The sequence below is a fragment of the Pelodiscus sinensis genome, chromosome 2 (assembly GCF_049634645.1).
Source record: "Pelodiscus sinensis isolate JC-2024 chromosome 2, ASM4963464v1, whole genome shotgun sequence".
Classification (NCBI taxonomy): Eukaryota; Metazoa; Chordata; order Testudines; family Trionychidae; genus Pelodiscus; species Pelodiscus sinensis.
In genome coordinates, this window is record NC_134712.1 from 110,463,928 (window position 1) to 110,480,974 (window position 17,047).

At 43.0% G+C, this 17,047-nt stretch overlaps 1 protein-coding gene across 2 annotated transcripts; it reads left to right on the forward strand.

The window, feature by feature from the left end:
• Positions 1–1,112: 1,112 nt before the first annotated feature.
• On the forward strand, positions 1,113–16,467 carry GCM2 (glial cells missing transcription factor 2). 2 transcript variants are annotated; one of them, XM_075921263.1, is made up of 5 exons: positions 1,113–1,738; positions 11,690–11,942; positions 12,371–12,483; positions 13,925–14,050; positions 14,319–16,467. In XM_075921263.1, exons 2-5 carry the CDS (start codon positions 11,795–11,797, stop codon positions 15,198–15,200), a joined length of 1,269 nt encoding a protein of 422 aa, XP_075777378.1. In that variant the 5' UTR covers positions 1,113–1,738; positions 11,690–11,794; the 3' UTR covers positions 15,201–16,467. The 2 variants fall into 2 exon arrangements, with proteins under 2 accessions (XP_075777378.1, XP_006138838.2); XM_006138776.3 differs by lacking the exon at positions 1,113–1,738 and adding an exon at positions 5,643–7,316.
• Positions 16,468–17,047: the final 580 nt, after the last annotated feature.

The window sequence follows — 17,047 nt, forward strand, 5'->3', positions numbered from 1 at the left end:
GCACAAAAAGCAACTGTACACTTTATCTGACTACCATAATTCGGAAAAAGTGACAACAAAATACAATGATAGTGAATTATTTTTCATTTTTACAGTATTTCAGAATACCTCATCTATGAGTTAGGCTCCTAGCTATGACTGCTCTCAATACAGTAAGTAAAAGCAGCTTCACTAGCAGCCTCCTGGAATTCTGAATCTGCAGTACTACCAACATAGAAACAGTTAAAGCGCTATGCAAATTAATGGGAGTAGGATCAAGTCTTGTGTAAGAAAAACTAACAAGGTGATGGCCTGATGCTGAGCACCTGCCACTCTTATTAACTGCAGTGAGACTTGTTTGTAATTAGCGCCTTCCACCTTTAGACCTTTAAGCTATGTCTACATGGCTCCTTTTTGCACAAAAAACACCCTCTTGTGCAAGAGCTGTTCTTCCTGAAAAAGGCTATGTCTACACTGGTGGGTTCTTGTACAAGAACTGTTGTGCAAGAATACTTCCACACTGTCATGTGCTTTTGTGCAAGAGCATCCATGGCAGTGTGGACCCTCTCTTGTGCAAGAAAGCTCTGATGGCCATTTTACCCAGAGGGCTTTCCTGCACAAGAAACCCCTGCCACGTGTCCACACTGCCCTCTTATGCAAGACGGCTTACATTCGTTAGAAAAGAGCGTAGCTCTTGCACAAGAAGCCCTGTCTTCTGACACTACTGTAAAGCTTCTTGCACAAGAGCGGGCGGGCAGTGTGGATGCTCTGCGGGTTCTTGTGCAAGAACAGCTGTGTAGACATAGCCAAAATGTGGAAGAATGGCTCTTGTGCAAGAAGAGGTTTTTGCACAAAAACGGAGCCTTGTTAATTATGCAAATACAGCATGGCAATAGTCCACGCTTCGCCTCATTTGCGGATTTCTTGAGTGCAAAACAGGTGCAGTATAGACATAGCCTTAAAGTTCCCCATTTGAACTATTACAGCAGGAGCCAGCCCCAGATATGAAAGTCTCCTAAACAGGTGTTGGTGCTGGAGGAACATTTCTCTTGAAAGACACCCCAATGCAGGAAATCACCTTTACTGCTTAAGCCCCCTTAAGTGTTTGCCTTCTATGGGGCTTATCCAGTGCTTTCTGGGAGCGGAGTGAGAGCTCTTCTGAGTTTCAGCCTGCAAGATTAAGGTGCAGCAAGAGTCAGAAGTGGGTTTGAGGTTTCTGCCCTGCAGTCTATGGACTTGAGTTCCTTATTCTGAAACAAACAAAAAAAAATCCCGTAGCGGAACTACAGGCTTGGCTCTTAGTCTCACAGTCGTCCCCCCCATGTGGTAAAGGAAACTGGTCCCAGAGATGGGCTTTCTTCCCCCACCACTGAGCTCCTAGCTGGCTACCGCAGCCCACCGCCTCTCACCATAGAAAAAACTAGGCAGAGAAACGGCAGCAACCTCCCAGGCTGCCAAGTAGCAAAACGCCCCCGCAGGGCGGCCCTTGCAAAGAGCAGCTGTCCGGCTGGGGCGCGTGTGCGCTTCCTGCAGCTTGGCCACTACGCCCTTGCCGCGTGCAGTGGTCAGCACTCCGGCCGGAAGCGGTGCCGCGTTCTCCTCTCCTTGCCCTCTCCCCTAGGAGACGCCGAGTCCCACCTCGCCCGCGCAGGAGGCGCTCGGGGCAGAGGCGCCGCTTGGCCGTTCGAGGTCGGGATGCGCCGCGCGCCTCAGGGGCCCGAAGGGGGCGGCCCCGACACCAGCGGCCTGGAGCGCAGCAGTGAGTGGGGGCGGGGGGACATGGGGCTTGGGAGCATGCCGGGGGCAGGGATTGGCTGGCTGGCTAGAGGTAGCAGGGTCCGGCTTGTCACCTCCAGCTGGACTTCTAGTTCTTTTCCCGGGGGAGATGCGTTGTGGAGGAGACATGAATGGAAAAGGGAAATAAGAACAACCCGGAAAACTACAGAGCGGTCAGTTTAACTTTTGTAAAATACAGGACTATGTAGCACTTTAAAGACTAACAAGATGGTTTATTAGAGGATGAGCTTTCGTGGGCCAGACCCACTTCCTCAGATCAAATAGTGGAAGAAAATAGTCACAACCATATATACCAAAGGATATATGGTTGTGACTATTTTCTTCCACTATTTGATCTGAGGAAGTGGGTCTGGCCCACGAAAGCTCATCCTCTAATAAACCATCTTGTTAGTCTTTAAAGTGCTACATTGTCCTGCATTTTGCTTCAGCTACCCCAGACTAACACGGCTACATTTCTATCATTATTTAACTTTTGTGCCAGGGAAGATACTGGAGGCGGTAATGAAGGAATTCATCTGCAAACACCTGGAAGATAATAAGATGATAGGGAACCGCCAGCATGGATTTGTAAAGAACAAAGCAGGTCAAACCACTCTGATAGCTTTCTGTGGTAGGCTACCAAGCCTTGTGGATAAGGGAGAAGTGGGTGGAGGTGGTATACCTGGACTTTAGCAAAGCAATTGATACAGTTTTGCATGATCTTATTATCAATAAACTAGGGAAATACAACCTATTTAGGGCATAACTGGCTGGCTAACTGTTGTCAGAGAGTCATTATTAATGGTGATAGAGATGTAGCCGTGTTAGTCTGGGGTAGCTGAAGCAAAATGCAGGACAATGTAGCACTTTAAAGACTAACAAGATGGTTTATTAGATGATGAGCTTTCATGGGCCAGACCCACTTCCTCAGATCAAATAGTGGAAGAAAATAGTCATAACCAAAGCTCATCACCTAATAAACCATCTTGTTAGTCTTTAAAGTGCTACATTGTCCTGCATTTTGCTTCATTATTAATGGTTCACAGTTCCGCTGGAAGGGCGTAACAAGCAGTGTTCTGCAGCAGTCTGTTTTGGGACCGGTTCTGTTCAATATCTTCATTGACAATTTGGACGCTGGCATAGAGTGTACACTTATTAAGTTCGCAGATGATACCAACCTGAGAGGGGTTGCAACTGCTTTGGAGGATAGGATCATGTTCAAAATGATCTAGACAAACCAGAGAAATGTTCTGAGGTACATAACATGAAGTTTAATAAGGACAAATGCAAAGTACTCCACTTAGGAAGGAACAATCCGTTCCATACATACAGAATGAGAAGCAACTGTCTAGGAAGGAATACTGCAGAAAGGGATCTAGGGGTCAAAGTGGACTGTAAGCTAAATATGAGTCAACGGTGTGACACTGTTGCAAAAAAAGCAAACATGATTCTGGGATGCATTAACAGGAGTGTTGTGAGCAAGACACAAGAAGTCATTCTTCCGCTCTATTCTGCACTGATTAGGCCTCAGTTGGAGTGTTGTGACCAGTTCTTGGCACCACATTTAAAAAAAGACGTGGAGAAATTGGAGAAGGTCTAGAGACGAGCAACAAAAATGATTAAAGGTCTATTAAATATGAGCTATGAGGAAAGACTGAAAGAATTGGGCTTGTTTAGTTTGGATAAGAGTAGACTGAGAAGGGGATATGATAGCAGTTTTCAAGTATCTTAAAAGGCTGTCACGAGGAGGGAGAAAAAAATGTTCTCCTTGACCTCTGATGTTAGGACAAGAAGCAATGGGCTTAAACTGCAACAAGGGAGGTTTAGGTTGGGCATTAGGAAAAACTTCTTGTCAGTGCAATTAAACACTGGAATAAATTGCATAAGGAAGTTGTGGGATTTACATCACTGGAGATATTTAAGAGCAGGTTAGATAGATATCTGTCAGGGATGAGATGGTGCTTGGTCTTGCCATGGGGGTAGGGAACTGGACTTGATGACCTCTCAAGGTCCCTTTCAGTTCTAGTATTCTGTGATTCTAAGACTACTGGTTGTTACTTATCACTGGGAGCCTCATGCTCTTTGGCTTTGCACATATGTGTAATGCCTGAAGAGGTCTTTTTAGATCATAATGATCATGACATTAGCAATTATTTTATTATTTCAAATGATAGGTTAGTGATCTGACTTTCTTTAATACATCCTAATTGTGTCAAGTGATCTATAGTGCACAATAAAGGTTCTGTCCTGTACCTATTGAAATCAATGGCAAAACTCCAAGGCTACTTCTACACTGGCATGATTTTCCGAAAATGCTTTTTTCCGAAAATGCTTTTAAAAGTTTTCTGTTAAAAGCATTTTCAGAAAAGCACGTCTAGATTGGCAGGGTGCTTTTCCGCAAAAGCACTTTTTGCGGAAAAGCGTCCGTGGCCAATCTAGACGTGGTTTTCCGCAAAAAAAAAAAAAGCCCCGATCGCCTTTTTCGCGATTGGGACTTTTTTGCGGAAAACAGTACTATGCTGTCTACACTGGCCTTTTTGCGCAAAAGTCTTTCGGAAAAAGACTTTTGCCCGAACAGGAGCAGCATAGTTTTTCTGGAAAAGCACTGATGATTTTACATGAGATCGTCAGTGCTTTTCCGGAAATTCAAGCGGCCAGTGTAGACAGCTGGCAAGTTTTTCCGCAAAAGCAGATGATTTTGCGGAAAAACTTGCCAGTCTAGACACAGCCCCATTGATTTCAGTGGTGTTGGATTAGGCCTTTAATACTGTTCATGCTTGTATTTTCAGGAAGCTCCTCTAAACAAATGAGGATACAAGTAGCAGCTTGTGTAATTTTGTGTCTTGGAACCGCTGCAGAGATGAGCAGCAACCCTGTTCCTGTAGTGGGAACTTCTGCGTAGCTGCAAAGCAGTCACATAGCGGAAAAGGCAGATTCCCATTGGTTTCTATTAGAAATTTGCCTGAGGGACAGTGGCCGGATGAGTTGGCTCTGCTAATAGGAAGATACTGACATTAGCAGAGCCTTAGTTCTTCTACAAACTTTGTAGCTGCAGCAGGATACAATGATTCGCTGTACCATGGGGAAAAGAAAAGGATTATATTTAATTGTGAACATATCAGCTTGCAAACAAGGAATACATTGTCAAACCAGGCTTTTTAGCTGATCCGTGTTCTCCAAATAGGGCCTTTGGTAGCATTCCTCTGGGTTCCCTCCTATGTGAGGAGAAATGAGTATGTTTCACCTGCATCCATGGTTCTCTAATGTTCATTCAGAGGTTTGACTAGGTGGAATGTAGGATAAATAGATTTGTAATGTAGGTTCCAGCCAGATGTGTGATTCGCAGTCAGAACTTCTGAAATAACAGACTGAATCAGTTTCACACCAAGATAGAGGTGCACAGTAGCTACTTCACAAACTCCCAAGGAAAGGCAGTAGAACTATTCCTTGTACTGCCAAACTTCAAATAACTACAATGAAACAGTGTTTTTAGTTGCTGCTTAGTGTGATAGCAGCAGCTCCAGAGGAGACTGACCCCTGCCATTGCTTGAAGTACCTTCAAACTGGAAGGGTTGGAGGATCACAGATGCATCATGCCTAGGGATGTTACACTTTGATTAATTGACTAATCCAACAGTCGATGCAATTTGCATCAACTATTCGATTAGTCAATAAGGGTGCCTCTGCCTTTGAAGTGTAGCAATAGTCCCAGGCTGTTACTATACTTCAAAGCGAAAGTGCTGCAGGGAGCATGGGGCCAGCGGGGGACTCAAGCAGTAACCCACTGGCCCCGTGCTCTCCATGGTGTTTCAAAGCAGCAGTGTCGCATGAAGTCCCCAGCTGACCCCGGTCTCCACGTGGCGCTGCCACTTTAAATCTGGCCCTTGACTGCATGTGGCATTTCAAAGCAGCAGTACCATGTGGAGGCCAGGGTCTGGCCCTGGGCTCTACGCAGCATTGCTGCTTTGAAGCAACCCTTCCTCTTCCCCCTGCCTTTTGCTGCCTCTTTCTGATAGAGGCAGCAAGGGAGGAGGGGGAGGAGTGACTAGTCATTCACATCCCTAATCGTGCCCTCCTGAAATTACTGAGCTGGTAAAAATTGGGCAGTTTTTGCTACAAGATCAGCAAAATGCAGCACTATAGAGTTTACACATATGTAAACTCGTGCATTTTAGAGACATTCCAGAATGTGGGTATTTTAAAAAGTCCTCCTCCCCTCTCCCCAACCTCCCGACAAGCATCACATTAGGAACCAGTGTGTACTAGAAAGTAAAATATACTGAACATATTCTTACCAGACAGGCAAAACTTCGGATGCCTGCCATTTGCCTCTCTCAGAACTGGAGGCCCAATGAATAAAGGCTTGCTATAAAGCCAAGAGCCAAGCCATGTTCTTGGTTATTTATTATAGCCATGGCCTCCTTATTAGTCCTAATATCGCATTTCTGTGAGTTAGGTTTTTAGAAATCTATCAGAAAGAGGCAGCAAAGGGCGGGGGGAAGAGGAAGGGTTTAGTATGTGTGTGCAGGTGAGGGGGTATGAACATGTCATTCAGTAGCAATCTACTAGCTGTCAACTTTTAGAACAGTCTGGGAGTCATTCTGCATTACTGATCTGAGGAAAAAACTTCCACTAATGCATGTGAAAGGCCCTGTCAGATTTGAGGATTGTGCCGGGACATGTGCTGTTAGTCTTGTCCTGAGCCTTGTGTCAAAACCAAATAGATAGAAAACAAAATACTTGTGTAAGTAGTTTCGTGTTTTCATCCTGCCACACTCCCAGGTTCCCTAGTGCCAGATCCAAAGCTTAAGATGGTAGTGACTGGCTTCCCTTGGCATAAGTGAATGTTGCAGACAGTTATACAAATGCCCTGGGTGTGACTACCTTGTGGAAGCAGTCCTGCGGCCCTAGCAGTGGAGATGATTGCGCTCCTGGCTAAACACAAGACGGTTTCAATTTAAAAGCAAAGTGGCAGACTGTGAGGCTTGAGGCTGGGTTTGCAGTACTGTAGTACTCCTGCTGCTCCCCTTTGGCCCTTGGCGGCTGGCTCTCATGGTCCAGGACCTTGAGGTCTTCGCGTCTCAGATTCCCAAACTTTTCCTTCATGCTTAGTGACTGGTGGGGAGGAGTCAGCCTTGAAATAAAACACCTCTTCCCCCTCCCCTTGTGTTTAGTACAAGCCAGGCACACGGGAGGGAGATGACAGGCCAAGCAGGAGCCCTGTGTCACATACACGCATAAAAGCAGGAATCAAAGTGTGCAGCGGTCATGAGCTGCCACCTCCTTTCAGCACCGCAGTCCCTGGACAGGGCAAAGTGCAGGGTTGTGCTGTAACAGGCAGCTCAACTCAGACAAGCAGTGGCTGCCTTGCGCTCTGCTGCTCTGGGGCAATTCCGTCTCGGCCCTCCTCGCGTGTTCACACTGCTGCTGTGCAGGGTCCCTGCTGCCAACCTTGGATGACCATGTCCAAGGGTCCGCTGGAGCTCCTCGGAGCTTCGGACTGCATGTGCTCCTACGGGATGAAGCTCACCTGGGACATCAATGACCCTACACTGCCGCAGGTAGGAGGGAGAGGAGGGGGATGGCGCTTTGATTTGAGGAAGCATGGTTTTAATTGCTTGCAGCAGTGCTCTCTGCCTGGCTCCAGCCAGCCCAGAACGAGGAGTCAGACTGGGACCATTCCCAGAACCTCACCTAAACAGCTGCACTTTGTGCACACAGAATTCAAGCACTTGTTTAAATTGAACAGGCTTCAGAACTGGATGGTCCTGGCTGTCCTGGGGCATTTATGAATCCTGTGTCTGGGAGACATCAATTCTGGACTAAAGGTTTTAATAAAGCTGGTTTAAAGCCCAGAGTTTACCTATTGTCAAATTATATGGGTGAGGCTAAGGGAACATGGGGAATGGGCATGTAGACAGCCTGCAATCAGAAATTGTAAAGGAAAGACGCCAAAATTGTTCTTCTGTGAGGTTCCTTTGCTCATTGGTTTTAGTTTTTGTGGCTTCTGGAATTTGTTTGAAAAAAAGACAAGATCTCAGAGATCTGATCGCTGTATTTTAATTCAGTGACAATAAGAAATTATACCTGACTGGTCTCTTTTAAAAGTGATAAACTGTGTATGTTTGGGTTGTTTTATACTGGACAATATCATTTTATATCTGTCTATCAGGCTACTTAAAAACTGAAAAGATATGGTGGAATAATATCTTTTATTGGACCAAAGAGATATGATTTTCAGCTGGACATAGCTGAGAGAGGTATTCAGAAGTACCACACCTGAATGCAAGGCAAAATGTTAAACATGGGGATATACAGTGGTGATTTGTTGAGCAGGATAGTAGACCTCAAAGTCATATTTTAATCCTTCTTTATAATAATATTTGGATGCTTCCATATATATTTAAGTGCTTAGAAAACACTTATGAGTGCCATCAACAGCCCTCCCCCTAAATAATTTTAAAATTAGCTATTACTGTAAGTCCAATGGGGAAATCACTCTCAAAAGTTTCCAGACAAATGTTAAAACAGAAGCGAAGTTTCAGTATCCTTTTCCTATCTAGCTATGAAGAAGGGGAAACTGATCTCAACCTCTCTGAAATCTGTGTTTGACCCACACACATCCTGTGATTGTGACCCCAAGTATGAAAGCTCATGCAATAGAAGATAAAGCTGGAAGAAGAGATTCCTTGATTTTATATACCCAATGTCTCTTTAGCTTCAGTACTTTCAATCTTTTATTGGATTCTATAGAATATAAAGTAGACTTTGTAATAGAATTCAAAACCAAAAGATTTGGAGAATGTTTCCTGCTGTGGAAGAATTCAGTAGTATGGAACATTAGGTGCCTGATATTGCAATAGGTTACTCACACCAAGGGTATGTTTACACATCAAAGATAAATATAATATCATATAATTAATAATAAATAGCTACCCTGCATCTTTTGAATGTATCCGCTCTTTCAAAATGTAGTGGATGCACTATTTTGTCATCCCTGTAAGCCTCATTCTACGAGGAGTAAGGGATGGCTTGAAATAGCGCTTCATTTCAGAATTTGGCACTGTGTAGACAGCACCAAATGATGTGCTATTTCAAAATATACTCAAAATAAGCTATGCAATTTTTGTAGCACAAATTGCGTACAGTATCTTATTTCAAGTTTCGGGTGCTGTGTAGACGCACCTCAAGAGTCCCACTGAAAGCAGTGAGATAACTCTGGTGACATTTCCATTACTGGGATTCCATGCCTGAGCAAAGTTGCTTTTGTGCATACATTTTTTGCAGTATCAGGACCTCATTGTTTGAATTGCAAGTACAGAGTGAGTGTTTAGAGACATTGGTTTGCATTGTTATAAAAAACTAAAAATGTGTATTCCCGGTTTCATTCCCATCAGTGACAAAATACCCTCAGTGGTGCCTGGATTTCCCCACATTTGTTGCTGCATGGAACAGTGGGAATTATGGAGAAGAATTTTAAGGCTTCCCATATTCATATAGTTGTTTTATGGAAACTCAGAAATTGATTCTGAAAAAAAATCTTCTCCGATGGACCTTATGATATAAAATAAGTTAAAACTTTCTCTGCAAATCTTATTTTTTTCAGAAACTGCTTTGCTTGACTCTTCAAATATGCAGGCAATCTGAAATTGTTAAAGGTACTTCACTCTAACAAAGGGAAAAATCATATATTCCTGAACATGGCAAAAGCAATACAATCACTGGATAGAAACAAAGAATTTAAGGACTTGTTATATCTTTTTGGAAATACAGTTTTATTATAGCCTCCTTGGGTTGTGGTAGGGAAACATTATCTTTGAGCTAAATAACTTGAATAACCTATAGAACAATTAGTAATAAAAATGGACTTGAAGATGTTGGTTTGAGTAACTCTGGAGTTTTTTTTTTTTTTTCCTTTTTAAATGTTAGATGCCTTTGACGTCCCATTGTTTTTTTTCAAATCTATTTTTGTAGTCCCTAAAGCTTGTCAGTTAGTCATTTGGACTCTAATCCTGCAAACACTCAAGGACACACTTAATTTCATAAACACATGTAGTCCAGTTGAGTACATTTGAATCACTTACAGGCATACATTTAAGCAAATGACTAAGTTTTGGAAGTTCAGGATCCTACTTTTCTTTACTGAGGCTATAACAAAGAAAATAATTTTTAAAAATCTCTGTTATTCTCTCATAAGAACATAAGAACGGCCATACTGGGTCAGACCAAAGGTCCATCTAGCCCAGTAGCTTGTCTGTCGATAGTGGCCAGCACCAGGTGCCCCAGAGAGTGTGGACCGAAGACAACGATCAAGTGATTTGTCTCCTGCCATTCTTCTCCAGCCTCTGACAAACAGAAGCCAAGGACACAATTTCTATCCCCTGGCAATAGCCTTTTATGGACCTAACCTCCATGAAAGTATCTAGCTTCTCTTTAACCTCTGTTATAGTCCTAGGTTTCACAGCCTCCTCTGGCAAGGAGTTCCACAGGCTGACTACACACTGTGTGAAGAAGAACTTTCTTTTATTAGTTTTAAACCTGCTACCCATTAATTTCATTTGGTGTCCTCTAGTTCTTCTATTATGGGAACTAATAAATGACTTTTCTTTATTCACCCTCTCCACACCACTCATGATTTTATATACCTCTATCATATCCCCCCTTAGTCTCCTCTTTTCTAAATGGAAAAGTCCCAGTCGCTTTAACCTCTCTTCATATGGGACCCGTTCCAAACCCCTAAACATTTTAGTTGCCCTTTTCTGAACCCTTTCCAAGGCCAAAATATCTTTTTTGAGATGAGGAGACCACATCTGTACACAGTATTCAAGATGTGGGCGTACCATAGTTTTATACAGGGGCAGTAAGATATTCTGTGTCTTATTTTCTATCCCTTCCTTAATAATTCCTAACATCCTATTTGCCTTTTTGACCGTCGCTGTGTTGAAGTTTTCAGAGAACTATCCACGATAATTCCAAGATCTCTTTCTTGATTTGTCGTAGCCAAATTAGCCCCCCATCATACTGTACGTATAGTTGGGGATATTTTTCCCGATGTGCATTACTTTACACTTATCCACATTAAATTTCATTTGCCATTTTGTTGCTCAATCACTCAGTTTGGTGAGATCTTTTTGGAGTCCCTCACAGCCTGCTTCTGTCTTGACTATCCTAAACAGTTTGGAATCATCCACAAACTTTACCACCTCCCTGCTTACCCCTTTCTCCAGATCATTATGAATAAGTTGAAAAGGATTGGTCCCAAGACTGACTCTTGGGGGACACCACTAGTTACCCCTCTCCAATCTGAAAATTTACCATTTATTCCTACCCTTTGTTTCCTGTCCTTTAACCAGTTCTCAATCCAACAAAGGACCTTCCCTCTTATCCCATGGCCATGTAATTTACACAAGAGTCTTTGGTGAGGGACCTTGTCAAATAATTATTTTATAATTTTTAAATCATTTTTTAATAATTATATTTTGGTAAGCAACTCTTTGAAAGCAAATCTTAATATCCCAATTTCAAAAATTACACTTCTGTTAAAATAGTATTGATTATATTCTAGGGATGGTAAATTTAGATTAATTGACGAATTGTAAATTGCATCAACTATTCAATTAGTCGATAAGGGCACCTCACCTTGATTTGGAGTTATTGAGAGGCAATAGAAATAGAACCTGACAGTAAAACTCTGTAAAAATAGTAATAGATCTGTGCTTTAAGGACAGGATTATCTCCTTTTGATGTTCTAAGTTTACTGCTCTTTAACTGCCTCAGGTAACTTCTTATTATGTACAATGGAACAGCATAAAAAAGAATAGTTTTTACTGTGCTGTGATACTCTTATTAACATGTTCTTGTTCTTTCTCACCGGTCTCCACTTCCCCTTTCCTTTCTATTGTTGCTCCTCTCCCCTAACCCAAATGTGGTGCAGGAGCCCAAGCAATTTGATGGCTTTCAGGAGTGGCCAGATGGCTATGTGCGATTTATCTACTCTGCCGAGGAGAAGAATGCACAGCGTCACCTCAGTGGATGGGCCATGCGCAACACCAACAACCACAACTGCCAGATCCTTAAGAAGTCCTGTCTTGGAGTGGTGGTTTGTGCCAGGAACTGCACACTACCGGATGGTACCAGGCTACAGCTCCGACCTGCTATCTGTGACAAGGCCCGCCAGAAGCAACAAAGTGAGAGGAGTCCGAGGGCTGAACCATTCTTTTCAATCGGTCCTGATTTCAAACCCAAAGCAACCTAACGCCCACTCACACACAGCTGACTTGTGCTGCTCTTATTATTAGTGGAAAAGAGGGTGTAAAGCAGTAGTTCCAAATTTCAAAAATGTGTGCATTTATTAGATAAGCCAGCAGAAATGGGCCTACATAATGGACTCACATCCCTGAAGCTTAAAGTGTCTATATCAAGTATTCATCTCTAGTCCATGTATAGTATATAGTTCCATATGCTTCTTAGTATAGCTTATATTGTTTGAGTATTACACTCTGATTTGGAGTTCAATTGAAGAATCAATGATAGAGTGGTTGAGACCAAAGGTATGCTCATCTGATTTCTCCTATTTAACCATGCTTTCCAACACTCACCATATCTGATTTTGCAGAGAAAGCCTGTCCAAACTGTAACTCAGCCCTAGAGTTAATTCCTTGTCGGGGACACAGTGGCTATCCAGTCACTAACTTTTGGAGGCTTGATGGCAAGGTGATATTTTTCCAGGTAACACACAAAATAGTCCTTAAACTTACTTTCCTTCTTGCTATTGCTGTGGATGTATAAAAATTCCTGATGAATATTAAATATAGTTACATGCTTGAGGCTTGTTCTTTCTTATACACATTTCTTACAATAGAATTTCATTAGAGGCCAAATTCTGTAGTCCTTGCTCAGATAAAACTCCCAGCCTTTATGATGGAATCAATCACATATTACTTACAGAAGAAACTCTCCTGATGAATTTCGTGCTTTAACTGTAAAATGGGAGATTTGCCTGCACGAAAACTGATCAGGATTTGAACATGTTTATTCATTAGATTTTCATCCCATTAAAAGAACTTTCATTTAAATGAGCCCTTTATTAACATACACTATGTAGAAATGAAAATAGAGGTCTGTGCTCTGGAGCAGCCCGAAGTGTGCTGCGGCAGCTGGCGCCCCAGGTGAAATGTGCGATTGGCACCCCCTCCTGCATAGCCATCAATGGAGTGGCATCATCGGGCACCCCAGATGCCCTGTGATGTCATCATCAGGCACCCCAGGCTCCCCATTGAAGGCGGCACTCTAGGCGACGGCCGATTCAGCCTATAGTCACGGGCCGCCCCTGTCTATGCTTAATATATAACTTTTACAGAATTGAAAGGAAAGTCTCCACTTCGATGAATGTGATTATTCTGATCATGTTCCCTAAATTTCGGTGTGTTCCAAAATACTCCCATTTTACTGTTCAAATGTTATTGCACAGAAGGGCAGAAACTGAAAAGCATGTGTTTAGCAGAATAATTTCTGATTACAGTAAAACATTTTACTCTTTCATACTCTTCAGACCCTCTTTGCCTCCTTCTACCACAATCATTTCCATGCTTTCTTCTGTGTGTGGCTTCTTTTGCTTGGGATGCCCGTTCTAAATCTATTCTTCAACCCTCATCTTTACTTCCCCTCATTCACTCCTAAAACTCATTTATATAATATTCATTAAAATAAGTCTTCATCATGCTGTTTAAAAATAGACACATGACCACCCAAAATATTTAAATTATGAAGCCATCTCTTGGTTACTTGAGTAACCATGTCACTCTTTCAGTCTCCCCTTCCTAGCAGATCTGGAACAATTTGTATAGTGGGGGTGCTGAGTGCCATTGCACCAAATTGTAAACCCTATATATATTGAAATCCATTTTAAGCCAGGGGAATCTGGGAGCACCCCTAGGATACCTAGTTCCATGTCTATGCCTCTTTCTAGCGTATGTGACACTTTTCTAATAAGTCCATTGTTTAGACTGTAATCTGTTTGAGCAAGCAACTTTTTTCTGTCTTTTCTGTGAAGCACCAAGCATTCGTGTGGGTGCTATAAAATAATAAATAATCACCATAAACTTTAGTTGCATACTTATTATTAAAGTCTTTAGATAAGCAAATCATTAATGTGTCAACACTACTGCAGGCAAAAGGAGTCCATGACCACCCTAGACCAGAGAGTAAATCAGAGACAGAGGCGAGAAGAAGTGCCATTAAGAAGCAAGTGTCCTCTTCTCACCTTTCCCAGAAAAAGAGGCTTATGAACTCAGAGGTAACTCTAGATCTGCATTTCCATTACAAAGGTGGTGCAACTGTGTACCATGAGTCAGAGGGCATAACAAATCTTTATAAGACACTGTAGTGGGTTGATTTTCTTATGAGCAGAGGGGTGAGGGGGAGAGAGGGACGGGTTATTAAAGCAGTGAAGAAGTTGTCAAAGCTGCAATGACCAGTAATGCAAGTAACCATATAAAGCTGTGTGGGCATGTGTACAGTATTTATTTCCAGAATTCAAAGACCTGTTTTCATGTTCTTTTCAGACAAGAAGGTACCATGACAGCAATGGTCATTTCAACAACATTCCTCATTTGTCATTCATGGAAGGCCCAGAAAAATTCAGTATCATTACAGACACCAGCTTCCCAATTTCAGCACAGCCTTATCCTGCATTTCAAAATACAGATTCTTGCAAAGCTTCTTGTGACTTGGCCAGCATCCAAGGGGTTGCGGCATCATCATTCCAAAAGTGTTCTAATCCAAGACACTTTCTGCCTAGGTCAGGGGGCTATGAATTTGGAGCTCCTAGTTACATAAATTCTAGCTCATATCCAACATTTTACAAAGATTTTGCAAACACCCCAGTGGATACAAACTCCCTTAATTTGACTGGGCTTCAGTGTAATGGTAATTCATTGAATGCCCATGATAAAAACTTTGATAGTGGATATCATGGGCTGAAACAGTTTTGGGGGAAAAGTGGTTACGGAGACAGGAATGACTATGGACAGATTCAAGCAAACACCAATCCCTCTTACTGCAATGGGGATTATACTTGCAGATATGGTAGCAATCCCTCTCCAGTAGCCCCAGCTTTACAAACAGTTATCACAACAACTACTAAAGTATCCTACCAGGCTTACAAGCCCTCTGTGGTGAAGTACAGTGACAACATATGTGATGTAAAAAATCCTCCAATCTGTACCCATACAGCAGACCATCTCTCAGGAACTGTTTATCCAGGCATAAAGATTCAAGAAGACTGTGGTGTGGTCAAACCAGCTTTGCTTTACCAGCATGATGCAGTTCCCACAAAGTCGAAACAAGTGGAGACTGTGAATACATATCCATACGGGCCAAACCATGGAAACAGCTGCTCTCAGCATGAAGAACAATCATTCATATTTGCAAGTGATGGATACTAAATGCCATGTGTTTTAATTAGGGCTGTCAAGCAATTAAAAAATGTAATCCTGATTAATCACATGAACTGCCCCTTTGAAACACTTTGGCGGCGTTTCAAAGGGGGCAGCACTGTGGAAGCCCGGGATCAGCCAAAGTCCTCAGCTGATCCCAGGCTCAGTGCACCTGCCCCTTTGAAATGCAGTTGCAGCACTGCGGGAGCCGGGATCAACTCGAGTCCCCAGCTGATCCTGGCTCGGTGCACCGCTGACCCTTGGAAAAGCCGACCCAGCATTTCCAAGAAGCAGAGCTGTGGAAGCCCGGTATCAGCTGGAGTCCTCAGCTGATCCCAGGCTCAGTGCAGCTGCCCCTGGGAAAGGCTGCCCCGGCATTTTCAAGGGGCAGCACCAGGGGAACCCAGGATCAGTTGGAGTCCCCAACTGACCCCAGATCGATGCAGTGCTACCCCTTGGAAAGGCTGCTCCAAGGGGCAGCACCATGGGAGCCCGGGGTTAGCTGGAGTTCCCTACTGACCCTGGCTCCGTGCCTTGCTGCCCTTTGGAAAGGCTGCCCCAGCATTTCCAAGGGGCAGAGCATTAGGAGCTGGGCACTCCAGCTGATCCCGGACTCCTAATGCACTGCCCCTTTGAAGCGTCGGACTGGGACAGTGCAGCATTAATGCCTGTGATTAATGCATTTAAGAAATGAACACAGTAATACTTCCCTGTGTTAATCACTGGCATTAACGTACATCAATTGACAGCCCATGTGAATATTATGTGACAAAATGGGGATTGTATTTGCTCTGTTCACTTTATGTTGCATGTGATTTCTGTTGTCCTGTACTGATCTGTAGTAACTCTATGTGTGTGTGCCTCAGTTGTGTTGTCTCCATCACAGCACCCTTTTACAAGTGACTTTGGGCTCTACCAAACTCTGCTGGGCTTCTCCACTTCTGCTCCTGTTTTTCCCTTTGCTCTTGCCACAGAATTTCCCTTTCTCCTGTGGGTGAGAGAGTTACGTTTCCCCCTTCCTATATTGTCTAGGAAAGAGAATCTCTTCTTCCCCTTTGCAGAGTTTGGTAGTATGTAGGATTGCTCCCCTCCCAGAGAGCTGAGACACTGCCAGGCCTTCGGTATAGGGAAATGTGTACCTAATTGTTAGTGTACACTACTGTTTTGCATGAAACTGATTTATTTCTAATGAATGTAAGAAATATTATGTGCAATAAAAAGAAATGGTGATGCTTATCTTGCCTTATCTGTAGTGCTAGACCAAATAAAAAAACATACTGGCATCAATTGCATTCATTCTCCTCTCTATCTGCGCTCATATATGAATGTCAGGGTCAAAATATCTGCCCATCAACTCTTTGGCTCAGAGGACAGATGATAAAAACTCTCCCATACATAAGTCTTCTATGAAAAATACACAGCATGAGGACAATTGCAGCCCCTATAACAGTTTAACGTTAAAATTAAGTGTCTACTTGTTTGTTTCTACATTTGCAGAATTAGTTTTAAAAGCATCTCTCTCAGGCCAAGCAGCATCCTAGAAGGAGAAATGTTCCCCCTCACTCCTGAGAAGCAGCTCCTTCTCCATTAATCATTCCATTAAAGCTTGGTTTCTGGTCCTGCCTCAGTCTGATGAGATGGTCGCCCCATCAGCCCACATTGTATTGTATTTTGTACATCTTTACCTATTAAATTCCAGTTATTGTGGCAAAGCCTTACTAGACAATAGCTTTCAAATCTCAGCCACCTGTGGCTACAGTTTCAGATGGACTATGAGAGCCCTACTGAGTAAAAGAGCCACCTGTCCCTTATCCAAGCTGCCCTTTAAGTGAAACAGGGCATTATTTTAATGGAAA

What these genes read in the sequence shown, in the direction of transcription:
- GCM2 (XM_006138776.3), top strand. Translation starts at nt 7,212, where the DNA reads ATGACCATGTCCAAGGGTCCGCTGGAGCTCCTCGGAGCTTCGGACTGC. An exon ending in GCAAGGTGATATTTTTCCAG is followed by an intron (nt 12,484 to 13,924) that starts GTAACACACAAA and finishes ACACTACTGCAG; the next exon opens with GCAAAAGGAGTCCATGACCA. An exon ending in AGAGGCTTATGAACTCAGAG is followed by an intron (nt 14,051 to 14,318) that starts GTAACTCTAGAT and finishes TGTTCTTTTCAG; the next exon opens with ACAAGAAGGTACCATGACAG.